The 16,734-nt window shown below is 40.4% G+C and overlaps 1 protein-coding gene across 6 annotated transcripts in view; it reads left to right on the top strand.

The window, feature by feature from the left end:
* The first annotated feature begins 1,140 nt into the window (after positions 1-1,140).
* The window catches only part of LOC114137765 (transcription factor COE3), a 90,299-nt gene continuing 74,705 nt past the window's right edge, over positions 1,141-16,734 (top strand). For 5 of the 6 annotated variants that reach the window (XM_028006572.1, XM_028006569.1, XM_028006571.1 and 2 more), the window contains exons 1-6: positions 2,150-2,280; positions 2,609-2,765; positions 3,140-3,203; positions 3,385-3,440; positions 5,392-5,465; positions 7,231-7,299. In XM_028006572.1, coding sequence (XP_027862373.1) covers positions 2,150-2,280; positions 2,609-2,765; positions 3,140-3,203; positions 3,385-3,440; positions 5,392-5,465; positions 7,231-7,299 — 551 coding nt within the window. Of the gene's footprint in view, positions 2,281-2,608; positions 2,766-3,139; positions 3,204-3,384; positions 3,441-5,391; positions 5,466-7,230; positions 7,300-16,734 lie in introns of all 6 variants that reach the window. The other variant, XM_028006567.1, reaches the window with a different exon arrangement.

Here is a 16,734-nt window from a genome sequence, read left to right as displayed (position 1 = left end):
TTAGAAAGGCGTCAGGCATTTTTCTTTATTATTATTATTTTTTTTGTGCAAACTGAAAGTGGGATCAATTATAAATTTGAAAGAAAAAAAAAAGTTTAAGGACAAGCAAATCTTTATTTTGTGACTGAGCAATTTGGCAATAGATTTTGCAGAGGTGAAAGCAACAGCTTATAATTCACTTATCTTTGGCAGCAGCTATTAACCCTCAGCACCAGCTAGATAGATTGCTCAGGATATAGCACACATCTCTCTTCCTCGCACCCTCCCCTTCACCCGCGCTCACCCCCTCTCCCCCCACCCACCACCCCCTTTTCACCACTAATGAACCGAATTGCTCGCTTGTCCCTCTCGGACAGAGTCGGACATGTAAGGCAGTTGGCCTCTTTAAAAATGATTAAGATGTTTCTGATTATTACTGATTTTACGGGACGTGCATGAAATAAGAGGGAGGGCAGAGAAGCCACGCGGCGTGGGGGTCCCCTCGAAGTTGTGTCTTAACGCTCTCTCCGTGACCGAAAAGTGACAAATAAATAAGTGTTCACCTGCAATAACTGGGATCAGAATTTCACTGATTTACGGCAATGCGAGAATTATTGCCATCGTGTATTTCATTTCCCCTCCCCGTCCTAGGCTCGTTCATAGCGCAGAGAAATCGAGAAACTCTTTTTCTTTATGGGAATAAAAAACAACTTGATATTGTTGCAATTTCTCGATGAAAAATTAATCCAATATAATAGATTTATAATGACGTGTGATTCTTTTACATGAAAGCTGAATTATCCGTGACATATATATGAATTGCATTTTAAAAACTTCAAAACATTTGGAAAAATGTGAAAAAAGTGGACATTTTAGACAAGTATGGTACAAGCATAAACGTAACGTGCCAGTATTGAATTTTTTTTTTTTCCAGAACAAAATTATTTCAAAACTTATTTAAGGTAATATGTTTAAAAAAAAAAAATAACAACAGAAATAATCAAACAAAAATTAATCGAAGGAATACAACAAAATTCATCACTTTTAATCAACAGAAACTAAAGCAAACTTTATCATTAAAGAAAAAAAAAAATAAACATGAATTCTGAAGTCGGAGTTATTAATAAGCATTTTTATTATTGTTATTACTATTAATATTACCACTATTTTTTCTCTCTCTTTCTCTCCTTATTATGTTTGATGGTTACACCCCGCTCGAATTGTCCATATCATTAAAAAAGTCAAACTCACCACATATAGGGGCCTAAGCAAGAAGGAAAAAAAGAGGAGCGAGTGAGTGTTCTCATGCTGCTGCACTAAATGGGCTGCACCCGCGGAGTGGAGCGCCGCTGCCTGACAGGAACCGTCAGCGCTCCGTATATGGTCAAAACCCCGCCCCCTTCAGCGTCACGTTCTGACAGCGCCTCTCCCGTGGGTTTAGAGTTTTGGCTCCCGGGAAAGATTTCAGTCCTCGGGGAAAGAGGGCTTAGTTTTGCATGTTCCCATCCATCCTGCACGACGCGAAAGGGGCCCCCTTATCCACCTCTCCTGTGTACGAGGAACACCTCCACTGGTGATCAGCCTTTGCCTTCGTGTGTTTGTCTTGCGGAGAAGCAGCAGCAGCAGCAGCAGCACCACCACCACCACCACCACCAGCAGCAGCAGCAGCAGCACCTTTTTCCAGGAGTGGGGCTTGCTTTTTTTTTTTAATTCAACGAGAAGTCCTGAAGGTTTTGGATGCGGGCGCTTCAGGGATGTGGGCACTTTGAGAGCAGCAGCATCACCCACAAACACAAACAACTGCCATCGATTTTTCTCTGAATAGCACAGAAAGACAAGAAAAAAAAAGAGAAAAGAAACAGAGGAACAATAGCAAGACAAAAAAACAAAAAAAAAATCTCGTCTATTGAACAATTCACTTTTGCAGTTTGTGGATACCGCTCTAACTAAGTACAGCACTTTGAGAATTGCTCACATCGGACGGACTGAAGAGGGAGGCAAGACCTGTGGACCGGGATTTTTCCCCTCGCAAGTCTTATCCCGCGAAGATAAAACCCTGAAGGATAACACGCTTGGACGTTTATTTCCCCTAATTTCACAGGAGGCTCTTCTCTCTCTTTTTTTCCCCCCCTTATTCTTCTTCTTCTTCTTTTCACGCAAATTGTCCTAAATGTTTGGGATTCAGGAAACTATACCGCGGGGTGGGACGACGATGAAGGAGGAACCGCTGGGTGGACTGAACTCGGTCCGCTCCTGGATGCACACAGCTGGGGTGGTGGATGCAAACACAGCCGCCCAAAGGTACGCATGCCAAAAAATGCATCTGATTTTTTTTTTTTTTTCCCCTCGCACGCATTCAGCTCCTCATCATATCGACCCCTCAATCCCCTGAATACTCTGTATCAATTACGGTCTCCCAATAAAATGCCCTCCCTTCGGCTTTTCGCTTCTTTCATTACATCAGATTAGCCATTATTGTGACAAATCAAGAAATCTCCCCCGGTTTGTGCTCAAGCGTGCTTCTGCATCCTCAATGTTTCTCCCCCTCCACCAGCTTCTCCATCATCTAGTGGCATATCCCCGGTGTCCGGTGCTTTAACCGAGATGGTCTCTTGTTCTCTCCCCGCAGCGGTGTCGGCTTGGCACGGGCACATTATGAAAAGCAGCCCCCTTCCAACCTCAGAAAATCCAATTTTTTCCATTTCGTCCTGGCGCTGTATGACAGACAGGGTCAGCCCGTGGAGATCGAAAGAACAGCTTTTGTGGACTTTGTGGAGAAAGAAAAAGTAAGACGTTTTAATAAAAAAATAATAATAATACTTTTATTATTATTATTATTATTTAATTTTTTTTTTAGAAATAAATGTATCTGCAAATAACCTGCACATGTTTCCAAATTATGTTCTCTAAAATTATAGAAGGGGGAAGTCACGTGTATTATTGATTTCTTTTTTTATTATTATTATTATTTTTTATTTAAAACTCAATTCGCTTATGACAGAGAGTCGTTTTAACCACTAAAGCAGATCTTCCTACTTATAGAATTAAAAATATGCATGTATTTAGATTTTTATATTTGATAAATAAAAACAAACACGTCTGTTAGTTCTGGAAAGCTGATTCACTGATGCTGATTTTCACAAACTGTTGTCTTCTGCAGGAACCAACCAGTGAAAAAACTAACAATGGAATACATTACAAACTACAGTTATTGTACAGCAACGGTGAGTAAAACTAATAATAATAATAATAATAATAATAATAACAATAATAATAATAATAATAATAATAATAATGCTTTATTTTGAAATGCATTTTATTTTTATTGAACGTTGCTTTATTTGCAAGCTAAAATTCATAAAACATTTCTAAAGTGCCCCTCTTCTTCTCTCCCCCCCCCCACAGGCGTCAGAACAGAACAGGATCTTTACATACGATTAATCGATTCCATGACGAAGCAGGTAAGCTGTTTGTCACACTTTAAGTTTCTTTTACGCACGGCGCGAAAACCCAAAGTGCCGTGCAAATCGTCACCCCCTAAAGCCAGAGGAGGGGAACATAACAAAACTTATGGTACAAAATAAAATCAAATTACGTGCGTAATCAGAAGAGACAGCCTCTATTTTTGACTGTCTACGTTTGACCCTACATTATTGCCATACTCCTAAAAGTCAATGTCACCCTGGAGTTTTTTTTTTTTTCTTTTCCTTTCTTCTTCTTCTTTTTTTTTTGGCTTCTTTGTAAGTTCAGTTTGTCCAAGCATTAAAAATGTACGCATCACCTCTGCTCCATATGATCTGATTTGACTTTTCTCTCGCAAAGAGTCAGAGGTGACGCTCTAAACCAGTTTTGGAATAGTGTTTTACATAAATATACAGTTTTTTATTATTATTGTTATTTTAGGTTTTTTCAAAAGGAGCTTAAAGCCTAAACGCACGGTGTGGATTTTTAAACCCAAAGCAAACCCAATTACAATGAAGAAATAGATAGATTAAATTAAATTAAATATTTAAAAGGCCGCACACACATGCTTAATTTTTTTGCCTTCCATTTCCCCCCCTTGTTTTGTTATTAAAGCAGGGGGTGTGGTGGGGAGGTTAGGGGGGTTGGGGGGGAATTAGATAGAGCCGTGAAGCTTGGACAACATTCCTGCGCGAATGATCCGAGTCAATGACGCAGAACAAGCAATTTATGGATTTCTGTTACTGCAGTTGCAAATAGCGACATAAATCAAACCAATAAAGATAATCGCCAGTTACAAGCGGGTAAAATACTACAAAAAGGAACGATGGGGAAAAAAACCCATAATAAAACCTGCAGGTCAAACAAGTTATCTTTTATAATGTGAATGATGCGACCTGGTTCAGATGTGTCACTCTCTCTCTCTTTTTTTTTCTTCTTTCCCCACACTCGTTTTATCCTGTTGGCCTGAAGCGTGCCAGACGATGATTGAATTTATTAATGGCAACACAGCGAAAATCAGCAATAAAATTATCACCCTTATTATTGTTATTATTATTATTTGCTACAACCCTTTGTATTTATGAACGTCGACTTTTATTCATTTGTTTATTTCACTCACATTTGCACATTGTGCCTCAGCCTTGTACAAGGGAGTAAAAAAAAAGAGAGAAAGAAGTCTATCCTTAGAAATAGAAGAAGGAAGGAAAGGAGAGGGAGGGAGGGAGGGGATGGAGGGAGGGAGAGAAGAGCGGCAGAACTGATAGCTCCACGCCATCTGTTTCAGCCAATGCTCAAAAATTACTCAACCGTACCGCCAGACACCGCTTTTTATCCACAGAAAGATCATTGTTAGCGGCTCAAAATAAACAACAGATTGCCCATTAACACTTTCCCCCAAATATCCCCAGATTATAAGCATATTGATGACACTTCTATTGGATCTCTCCTCGTGAAAAATCTCTTCTGTGTGTCTGTGCGAGCCACAGGATATTACCGAGATTAATAATAATAACAATAATAATAATAATAATAATAATAATAATAATAATAATAATAATAACAATAATAATAATAAAATAATACAGTTTATTATTAGGCTATTTCTATAATTATCAAAAAACTTCAATTGTGTGCTTTTTTAATTTTGAAAAAAATAATACCATTGCTGGATTTAAAATGTTTGTTTCTGCTATTTATATTATATTTTGGAATTGTTGATCATGTTTTAAATAGATGGGTTTTTTTGTAATGTTTTTTTTTATAGAGAAATAATTTGCACATGGGAACCGCGTTTACTATTCAGTTTAATATTCCTTGCTGTCTGTACACTGTGTGCATTTATTTTCAGGAGAAGTAAAATCAGTAAAAAAAAAATATACATACAAATATTTATTTATGTTGCAAAATAAATTAATACAATTTATTTCTGTGTCATTTTGGTTTAAAAAGGCCATAGTTTATGAGGGTCAGGACAAGAATCCAGAAATGTGCAGAGTTCTTCTCACTCATGAAATCATGTGCAGGTAAGCATTGTGTATATTTATTATTATTATTATTATTTTACACTGATACACTGTCCATGTTGCAGAACCAGGCAAAATCGTTATTCTCTTTCCCTCCAATAAGTTTTGACACTTTTGATGTGATGCAGCAGCCTAAATTGTTCTGTGGTCCTTCAGCAGCCACACACACATCCACACACCCACACGCACGCACCTACACACACACCCCCACACACACCCCCACACATACTGAGCCAGAGCGAGAGAGCTAGAGAGGAAGAGAAAGCTGCTGTCATTTCCAACTTTGATATGATGTGATTAGACTTTGATACAAATATGACAGTGAAAATGAACTGACTGTCTTTTTTTATTGAATGGAAATTGACATAACCACACAAGATCCAATTTCTTTCTTACTTTCTTTTTTTATTTAATGTGATTTCTTTAGGAGCTGCATGCCACTGTTAATGTTCTGTTATGCATAAATGCAGCATGCAGCGCATTCTCTATCTCTCTCTCTTTTTTTTTTTATTTTAGTACAGAGTCATTTCTCGCTTGATCCCACCTGTCAACACTGATCAGCGAGCCTTTTAGTGTCATTTAAACCACGTAAATCTCAACAGCTCACGTTGCACCCGCCTATTCATCGGTGTCACTGATACTAAAAGGAAAAAACTCCTTTTGTTGTTATTGTTAAGGCTCAGCGTGAGCTCTGTGAACACTGAATTTGGATACTGTCGGTTAACCTCTCCTTTGTTGCACCCGGTGCATTGTTCAAGTTGTGCTGGTTGGGGAGCAGGAGCAGCATGAGAGCTGAGAATGATTTGTCCTTTTTCATGCATAAACTCATCACTCACGCTCAATTTATACATGCATCCATCACTTATTTGTGACACACTGAATATGCTCGTGCTGTAGGGGTAATTTTTTATTTATTTTTTTTACCAAGAGGAAGTGCATTTTGCGGCTGCATAAAATAAGTACTAGAACCTATTACAACATATATAAGACTGGTGTTTTGATATATTACCTAATTCTATCTTTATTTTTTTTCCCCAGCTTGTTTTGAATTACATTTTTTTCTTTCCTTTAATACATCTCAGCTATAAAGCTCACCTTTAATATTGCCTCTTGTAAATAAGGGACACCCAGATAGTGTGTGGTTGACTGACAGAAGCTTTGTTTTTCTCCTTGCAGCATATGGCATAAATCAATCCCATTCACATACGCTGCTACGTTTTCATCTCAAACGGAAGCCGAGACGATGCATTTGTTTGTTGTTGTTTTTTTTTTTCTTATGCACTTTTCTGAACCAAAGAGGTGGTAGGCAGCAGCTATAGCTATAAGTTTTCTTTGTTTTTTGTTTTTTTTTACAGTGAGGAAAGGGCTGGAGCAATGTGCTGGAAGATAGATTAGTGCTTTTGAGGGCCATAATTGATAAATGCCCCACAGAAATATTGGTTGAGGGTGGCACCTTGCATCTCCCTCAGAAATAGCAGCTTGGCAATTAGAGGTAAACAAAAGCTGAAGCTGTGAAAAGTGACTCCCCTGCCTCCTGGCCCAGTCCCCACTCCCCTCCCTTCCATCGCTAAGCCAAACAACACAACATGTTGTTTTCACCATTTTTATCAGCCATCAGCATCAATGGGATTGGGTAGATTGAGTGAAGGAAATCTCAAGGCAATGTCTTACCACTCTGATGTACTTAGCGAATAAATGTTCTGATATTTAGCTAATTATTTGTTGTTGGGAAAAAAAAAACCAATCGTTTTCTCTGTGTCTCCAGCCGATGCTGCGATAAGAAAAGCTGTGGAAACAGGAACGAGACCCCGTCAGACCCCGTCATCATTGACAGGTAGGATGTGTGCATCATTCTGCATGCGTGTGTGTGTGTTTGCAAAGAGGCAATGAGTGAATGAATGAGAGTCACACCGACTAAACGGATGAGTGACGGAGTGCTTGATCTCCTTCCTGGTGCATCAGTCTGGCCCAGTTGGGCTGACTTGCATCTTCCAGCACCACAGTGTGGGAACTGCGGGCGAGTCTGTGTGAGCGGCTGAGGGGCTTCTTTCCCAGGTAGCCTGTGCACCACCGAGGGGGCGGTCACCACCTGGATAGGGTCTGTTGGATCACAGGTGGTCGAGCCACCAGAGGATCATGCTGAGAACAACGTCTAATTAGCTCGCTCTTATCTGGCATGCTGTCGTATCTTTATTTTTGACAGCGACGCCGTCAATAATAATTGCTTTTCATTGACTACTTCCTCCACTCGGGCGAGCTGCTTGCTGGGCCGCCACTAAAGTTTTGTTTTCAGGGGGGGATAAACATTTTATGGCTGCTGTTTTGAGCTCCACCAGAAGGGAAGTTGCACCTTGCACATTTATATTACCCTCGCCGCTAAAGAGGAAGAATAAAAGCTCCTCTCTGCAGGCACTGACATTTCTTTCCCATGCCAGAGCAATAGGTCCTGGTCAGCAAGGGGTTTGTTTAGGTTGAACATATGTGTGTGTGTGGTTGGATATAGAGGTGATGCAGGGGGTTGCAGCCTGAGTGTTGGATCTCAATGTAACTCGCACCACGTAGTGAGGGAGGCAGCAATGCTAATGTTTGACTAGCCGGAATCACTGTTTGCTTAGCGGAGAATGCCTGGTATCTGACAGAGGGGACAACTCTCTTATTAGTAATCAAATAGGGCTGAGCAGTTGTTGCTGCCACTCCACTCCAGCGGCTTCTCATGCATCAGGAAGTAGGGAGCCGGCTGCCCTGGGAGCCTGGATGGATTACCAGGGCTACTGCTGTCTGAACCCCAAACTCACACAGACACAAATGCATGTCAACAGACACACGGACGGAGACACAAGTGCAGCAAGAGACACGCTCTCTGCAGGCGTGCATGCATATTTTCTGTATGTTGTTTAAACTACTGCTCTGGTTGACTGTCATATTTTTATACAGCTTGGGAGAAAAAAAATTAGGAGACCTCTGTACAATTCAAAGTTCTGGTGATCTGACTGTAGCTCCGAGTTTGAGTAGTGCTAACATTTGTTTTAATCCTAGAAACATAAAACAACATTCCTCCGAAATTTCACGTAACAACATTGTCATTACGAGCATTTATTTGCAGTAAGAGAAAATGTTAAAATAAACTAAGGGAAAGAAACCATTGACTTTTAAATAGCATGTTCCTGATGTTTTAACTTAGGAGGTGTTCAAGCATCAGTATTTGCTGGAAAATCAAGATTTTCAATCACAGCTTTCACATGCCTTGGCATGCGCTCCATAAGTTTTTCTTACTGATGTTGAGTTGAGGTGATCACCTAGTCCAGGGGTGGGCAACTCCAGGCCTCGAGGGCCGGACTCCTGCAACTTTTAGATGCATCTCTACTTCAACACACCTGAGTCAAATAATGAGGTCATTAGCAGGACTCTGGAGAACCTGACTGCACTTGGGAGGTGATTCAGCTGCTGGATTCAAGTGTGTTGGACCAGGGAGACTTGCAAGAGTTGCAGGACACCGGCCCTCGAGGACCAGGATTGCCCACCCCTGACCTAGTCAGTGCCGCAGTACACTGATATGTGCTTCTTGTGTTGACTCGACTGGCTTTCACGTAGAGATCCTGATTTCAAAACTATTTTCAGGTGTCACTTTATATTCTGAGGAATTCATATTTAATGACTACGGCTGGTTTAAAATAATTTTTACTCACGTTTATTTCATTTTTTTAAACAAAAACTGGAACATTTGTTAGATTCAGGTCAGTCAGATCTGGCAGGGGTATGGATAATTTTGCCAAACATTTTTTGTCATATTTTTCCTACAAATCGTCTTAATGAAATGATAGAGAAAGTGATTATTTTCGGCTATTTTATGCATTGAGTAACGCAGTACTGCATAACCCCTAGAATTATTGCTGCACACTTCTGGTCAGCTGGCTGAAATAAGCTTACTATGCTTTTCCCTGGCTAACAAGAAAAAACACTGCATAGAAAAAAAAATCAATTATTAAAAACTGTAGTTAATGGAGGTTATGCACAGCATTACTAGAGCTAGAATTCAAAATAATTTGTATTATTTCAGCAGTAGTAGGCGTAAAGGTGGGTTTTCAGATTTGAAAAATTTGACATTTACGTACATTTTACTTTGAAATCTCTCGTTTGGCCTATGTCAAATGTACATATATATTCTTTAAGGCAGGCTCAGTGGATGTATACCAGAGTGAAAAGCTGCATTTATTAGTCAGGAGGAGTTCTAAAAAGATTAGACTAGATAAAAAATATCCACTTTTTCCCGGATTTCCGGTCCTTTCATGTTTGCTTTGTGTCGTTGCTACTGTTTAAAGTTTCGCACACCATTGTCCCTCATTCTGATCGGACAAAAGCGTGTAACTTAAGTACAATAAGCAAAATGAAAGCAAGTAGAATTAAAGTCAAGAAGAAGGGGTGGGAAAAAAAGGGGTGGGAAAAAAAAAAAAAGAAGAGAGAAGCGGATGGATATTGTAAGCTCAACCAGCTCAGGGAGGGCTCGGATTTTCATTGTGACGACTCTGAATAGGAGCAGAGTATCCCTTTCCTTGCACAATGAGCTGCTCTGTTGAAACACAAAAGCATATGTTCCTCATTAGACCCTCCCATTGTCTCCATGTCGTAACTATGAGCCCGTCAGCTCACCCTAACAGACCCACGCAGGTTCCCAGTGACTGAGGGGGGAAACGCTCACAGAGAGGGGCGCCTGTGAAAGTTTGCAGAGTTTAGCAAGAGTTACGGACATGACCCGAGCACCGAGCGCGCTTACTTACTGTACGATTATTTAGTGCAGTTACTTGACTCTTCCTGCAGTGCATATGGTTAAGCTTTTAGTTTAAGCCCCCATGTTTTACAGCCATTTCTGTTACATCTGTCATTTTCCCATACACATCATTAGAGGCACCTGTGCTGTGGTCGCTGCTGGCAGAAACTGATTATTTCCAATTGAGTAGAACATAGCTGAGTGACATAAACCTAGAGGAGAGGTTTGATTGTTGAATCAAGCATGTCTCATCTGTCTAGAATTACAGCATGAGAGAAAAAAGAAAACAAAAAGAAAGAAAGAGAGAGAAAGAGAGAGAAAAAAGAAAAAGCCCAGCGAGCACTGCCACATTTCGTTGAGAAACAGTAGCATGGCTGAACCTTAAGAAACAGATTTGGAGTGAATCATTGATGGCTTTCACTCTCTGTAACATTTTCCCAGATGGTACGAGGGGGGAAAGCGCACACAGCTAGCTGGCATCTAGCAAGACATTAACTGGCGTTCCCATGGATCTGGCATATCCAACGGAGTTTGGGAAACTTATCATTCCAAATGTGTCCTATTTTCCTGCGGTCAAGCCAGACATCTGTTTACCCTATTTTCTCTTGGAGTTTTGATACAGATTTTCACTCAGATTTCTGAAGAGGAAGGATTCTCTTAAAAAAAAAAAAGAAAAAAAAAAAAAATGTTGGTTAGATATTGGCCCAACAGCTGTCACAAAGTTTCAGCTCTACTTGGGCTTTAAATATTTCAGCAATTACACTAGATGCCCTTGCATTATTCATATTTGGTTTTGGATGAAGAAAAGTTCTATTTTTGATTAATTCTTGTGGTTTTATATCAGGCATGGGGCCGGCATGAGGTTCTCACGGTGTGTACAAGCGCCACAAAAAAATATAAAACAATATCCGAGCGCTTTTATTTAAAACTGGTGCATTACTCATACTACTAAAATAAGATTGTATTGTTTATTACAGTCATGGTAATGTTTCGATAGCTTTTATTTATAGGTATTTTGAGTCTGACGCATTTAAATGTGCTTAATATTATAATTATGTTGGTAATATCATTATGAACACTTTTATTATCTGGTTAATTACTGAGGCTAATTCCTTAGTCAGTAAAAACAGAAATCTGCCCTTTAAAATTGTGTTACACTAATAGGTTGATAGGTGGGGCTCTTTTAGTTTCCACGCCTCTACTTTACTTATTTTCAGAGACTAGAAATTTTTACATTTTTTTTCCCACCAGCCAAATTTGTGTTTCTTGTAGAAAAGAAAAAAAAGGTAGCAGCCATTCTATTGGACAGCTGACCAGCAGTGTGCAGCAACAGATAGGGCAAGAAGATTACTTGCGGTATTCTGTACTCCGTATCCAGATAATTAAAAGGCCCTTAAACTGTAGGAATGATATGACAAACAAATTTATGCAATTTAGAAATCACAGTTTTTTAAATACGTATTATACTTTTATCCCAGCCTCTCCTCACTTTGTATTTACCATGACTTGTTGTCATGAATGGGTTTTTCAAACATAACAAGTGAAAAAAGTGAAAAAAATTCAAAGCCAGTTGGTGCGAGAATTAGATTCATCTAGAGACTAATTGTTGCGATGTTGCTATGGCCGCATCCCCTTCCAGTTTGCATAAATCTGGCGGAGCTGCAGATGTCACTTTTATAAGTTAATGGTGCTTTAAAGTAACTGGGGGAGCAGGTTTATTTAGTCTGTAATTTAAATCCTGAGAGTTATAGTGATGAGGTACCCAATATCTGATTAGATGTTTTTCTCCCCCCCATTTACAGTGCATGCAGCATATATCCCAAACATAACTTAATTTACGACGACTCCTCTGGTCTGGGATCTGTCTTCACTCTTCTGCATATTGACTTTGTCTTCTCTTGTGTGAAAGATTAGATACATTGGCCAGGCTCTACGCATGGATTTTGTAATAAGGCGGCACATGTTGTTGAAAGATGAGAGAAAATGAGTCATTCTGACTGTCTGGGTTCAAAGGTCACCTTTAGCCTGGGAAAATTGGGATTTTTTTTTTCTGTTTTTTCTTTTTTTTTTTGACTGCAGAAATCAGATGGACAGTGTGTGAATTCTGGTTTTATTGTATCTTCGTGAGGTCGGACATCCTGTCTCAATTTTCATTGCCATTCGCAAACAGTTTTTGGAAGAGAGCTAAACACGTCAGCTTCATTTTTTCCATCGGCCACAGCACTCCATTTCACTTCCTGTCACAAAGGTCAAAGAGCGCTGACCTTTGGAGTGCAGCCCAGCCACTGAATAATTCATGACATTGACTTGTTTTTTCCCCTTATTTTTTTCCCCCTTGCCTCCTTTTTTTTATTTTTTCGGTCAGCACACATGGCTGTGCAGTGGGAGGCTTTTATTCATTTAGCTCATTTATAAAAAGGGCCTCGTTGCACCTGTTTGTGTGTTAATGCAATTAAATTTTGGCCTAATGTAAATTTTGCTTAGCTTTCTGTTATGTCCCTCATTAGGCAGCCTGTATTTTCTAAACGACTTTGCGTTATCGTTCATTTGTGGGAACACCTACGAGGTCATTTCCCAGAGTGCACTTGACTTGTTGTCAAGTTGTTTACCAGAAACAAAAGGGGGGACTGCAAGCCTCAGAACGTCTCGCGAGCGGCCTCCTAAGAAACAAATCGTGGAAATTTGTGCGCTCCCATCTGGTTTTTGCAGAGCCGTGATTACCTCCGAAAGCTGAACAAATGCCAGTATTTATAAGGTCAGCCCTTTATGTGGAAATGCGATGTAAATGAGAATCAGCGAAAGGGGACATTAAACAAAATTAAATTCATTGTCTCCTTTAATGTCATTTACATTTTTGGCTAAGCTCCGGACTGTCAAAGAGGATTTCTAAAACCATTTTAATTGCACATCAGCATTGAGGGAGAACCCCCCCCCCCAAAAAAAAACGGAGGGTGTTTTCACTGTGCAGCTGCCTTGATAACCTGTGAAAAAGAAGTGTGTTTATGAAGTACCTAAATGACATGTTTTCACTGCGTCTGCACAGGGGCAATTAAGATGGCAGTCAGTAGGTAGTGTTAATCTGCCATGGTACTCCAAGCATCCTTAATGAAAATGATGCTGAAGGTCTTTATTTTATTCTTAATACCTTTTTTTATTTTGTATTGCACCTTTAAGTTGCAGCACTTGAGTTGCAGTGCTTCCTTTATGGTTTAGCCATTAAAGCTGTTAACATGTATAGGAAGTGCCCTCTTATTATATTTCTGCACGCATGCAAACACCTGCGAACACCTAATTACTTGCGACTTAACAACACATTCAAGTCAACGTTGTATTTATGGACGTGTTTGGCATCATTCCTGAGACAGATGTGGGTTGAGAAATGGGAGCACAAGCCGGCCACCCCTGCTTTAAGCCGGCGTGGTGTTTGAGTGAAGCCTGTCTCCTGCCGGGGTCCAGAGCAGGAAGAGCAGGAAGTGTTGAGAGCGAAAGCTGTACTTTGGCAGCTCTCCTTTGGCTTGCACTTGCCGAAAAATGAAACCCAGACCCTCTGAGCAGCCCCTAAAGGAGCCAGAAACCTTCCTTCCCAGCGCTCCCAACCATCCAGGATTGGGTAATACTTGTTCACTAAGCAAAACATTACCTCAAATTATTCTCGCCCTGTTCCCCCTATTCCCTCCTCCCCTCGTGTCGGTTTTTATCGCAGTTTGTAAATGTCAAGACACGTACGACGACGCACAGTATAAATGATATTTTCCAAATTATGCTCACATGTTTGGGTTCACATGAGTGGCGGCTGAATGTAACGTGGTGCCTGATGCTCCCGCGGGACACCCACCTCACTGGGGTAGCATTCCCCAGTGGCATCAGCTAATGGCAAGACTTGACAACAGCAGAGAAGCCGGGGGTGTTGTGTTTTACTAGCGCTGAGCAGGGGTGATGACTTTAACATGTGTGCAGAGAGAAAGACGGAGATGTTTGTGTGCTCTGTGTGCGTGTGTGAGTGAGTGTGTGTGCTGTGCTAAAGAGAGAGGTGTGCAATACGAAAGATTGGCGCGGGCCAACAGAGCGACGGATTCGGCTCCAGCTTGACGGCAGTGAAAGACGAAACATGGTTCCACATGTGTTGAGAAAGAGCAGTCCATCTGTCCATGGAGACAACCCCTCCTCCTTCAACCCCCATTTCTCTTCCCCTCTTTCCTTCTCTTCCTTTCCTTCTCCTCCACTCTTTTACTCCCCTGGTTCAATGCTGACAGAAACAAGGCCAGAGCTGGGGTGATGAGATGAATGCTGGGCCAAAAGCAACACTGGACCTTGTGTACACACACAGAGAGACATGCACATGCACACATACACATATATATATATATATATAAATATATATATATATATATATCCTGAAGAGGAATGAAAAAGGCTTTAGAGAGATTATTTGTTATTTTGTGTTATGTTTTATATATGTTGGTAAAAGTTTTCATTTTTATTTCTGTGCTGTTTGTGCATTTTAAATCTCGCCGCCCCCCAAAAAATCTATGAGTAAAAAAATCAATCTATAAAAACAGGGATTGTTTACTGGTATATATTAAAAAAATAAACTGTATTAAAACAGTGTTACTGGAATACAACTATGCTAACACTGAACAAAAAGGTAACATTAACTATTGTTTGTAAACCCTACGAACTGAAAGTATGGTTGGAGTTATAACTTTTTTACCAGTGATGCCCTGAGGGAGTGTCCAGAGGGGCTTAAAGGGGAGCAGTGGCTACCTCTATAAATTATATTTGTCAATACATAAAAAAGAAGACAAGATTTAGATCTGAACGCTCTCTCTTTTGTTCTTTATAGTATTTATATTGAATGCCCTCAAATGATACCACAGTTATTTTATGCCAAACTGTAGGAGGCTTGCTGTATTTTAAAGTAATGAGCTACAATTTGCAGGGATAGAAAAAAAGGAGGTTGTAACACATATCACCTGATATTTGGTATGTAAGTACGCACTTTATGGAGAAGGTAACATTTTTTTTTTTGTGCCATAATGAAACTAATTAAATTCTGTAATAGCTTTTGGATTTCGGTGTGCCACCCTAGCAATGTAAAGGAACCCCATCTGGCAGTCTCTTTCAAATCCTTCCACTGCATGATCCATTGGAGCAACAATAAGTATAAATATTCGGCACTAGTTCATGTAAATAGTGTGCTGCTGGTGTAGCTTATTTGATAAAGGGTACGTTTTATTGTTAAATCAATATCTGTGTTTGTGGAACTTTGTATGCAGCGACAAGTTTAATGTCAAAACGACTGATAAAGTGAAAAATAGGATTCCAAATCCTTTTTACTGTAATAATAATGTCGTGATTATTTTGATAATATTTCAGTCCATATTGCCAATCCCTGGTGAAAGCTCTAATGAGATAAACAAAACAAGTACTTAGCAGCACTCCTTTCTAATTTAGCTTTATTGCGGTTTTGAAGGTGTTTTGTTTTTCCATGCGGTATTTTTATTTTTTGGTCAAATTGCTTCTGATTCTGTGAACCAATTTGGTTCACTCAAGCCTATGTTTTTCCTTTTGCAAAAAGTGTCCGTTTTCTTTCTCTTGGCGTACTCTCCCTTCTCATTCAACCCTTATTAGGTTTCCCCTAATTGTCAAACAAACTGTTGGGTCAACCTCAGTCATATCTGGCCGTAAAACAGCACATTAGGCCCCGGCGAGGGATATATGTGGTATTTCATCGGGAGACGGAGTAATGCTGGGGTTTTATGGTTAAGTACCAGTTCACGCCCACGCCATTTGTTTCGCATTAGAAGCGAAGGTTTTGTAAATCAGATCAATATGTTCGCTGAGATGTGATTCCATGTCGGGATCTCCCGAGTCGTTCGTTCCTCCAGTATTTTTCTTAGGGGACTGGTTGTCGATGCACACTCTTCCCCTCCTTTGCCCTTCCTTTCCACCCCCTTTTCTTTTTTTCTTCCTGTATTTCCCACCTCTGCTATTCCCTCCCTCCGTCTTCACCTCAATCTATTTCCATTTTCTGAATGTAGCAATTTGTCGCGTGACACGGACGAGATTAGGATGGGAAGCAGTCCTGAAGATTTCATCGGACATGGTCCTGCTCCCGCTGGTGTGAGGTCACAGGACAAAAAATGGGGGGTGGCGATGGTGGGTGGATTCGGGGAGAGGGTCATCAGTTACCTTCGGGGAAACGAGCTGGTCTGCTGGCTGCTCCGTTGGCCCCCAGGGGTGCCTGGGATGTATCGGAGGAGAAGGCCCCAGAGAAGGAGCCCTGAACCAGTGTCATTTATTAAAAGTGACAAGTTATTTCTAACTATAGCTCTGTTTTTATTGTTTTACAATGCTGTCGTTTGGAACGGCGGCCCCTCTCTTCAAGCATCACAAACAAGTGATGAATGAACCAGGTGACCAGCTTTTTTTTTCTTTTCGTTTTTTTTTTTACATGCTCGATGCACTTAAGCGCCACATGTGCGCCGTTAAATCATGTAACGT

The sequence above is a fragment of the Xiphophorus couchianus genome, chromosome 22 (assembly GCF_001444195.1).
Source record: "Xiphophorus couchianus chromosome 22, X_couchianus-1.0, whole genome shotgun sequence".
NCBI lineage: Eukaryota > Metazoa > Chordata > Actinopteri > Cyprinodontiformes > Poeciliidae > Xiphophorus > Xiphophorus couchianus.
The sequence above is the reverse complement of the archived record's forward strand: the minus strand, read 5'-3'. Positions and strand labels throughout refer to the sequence as shown.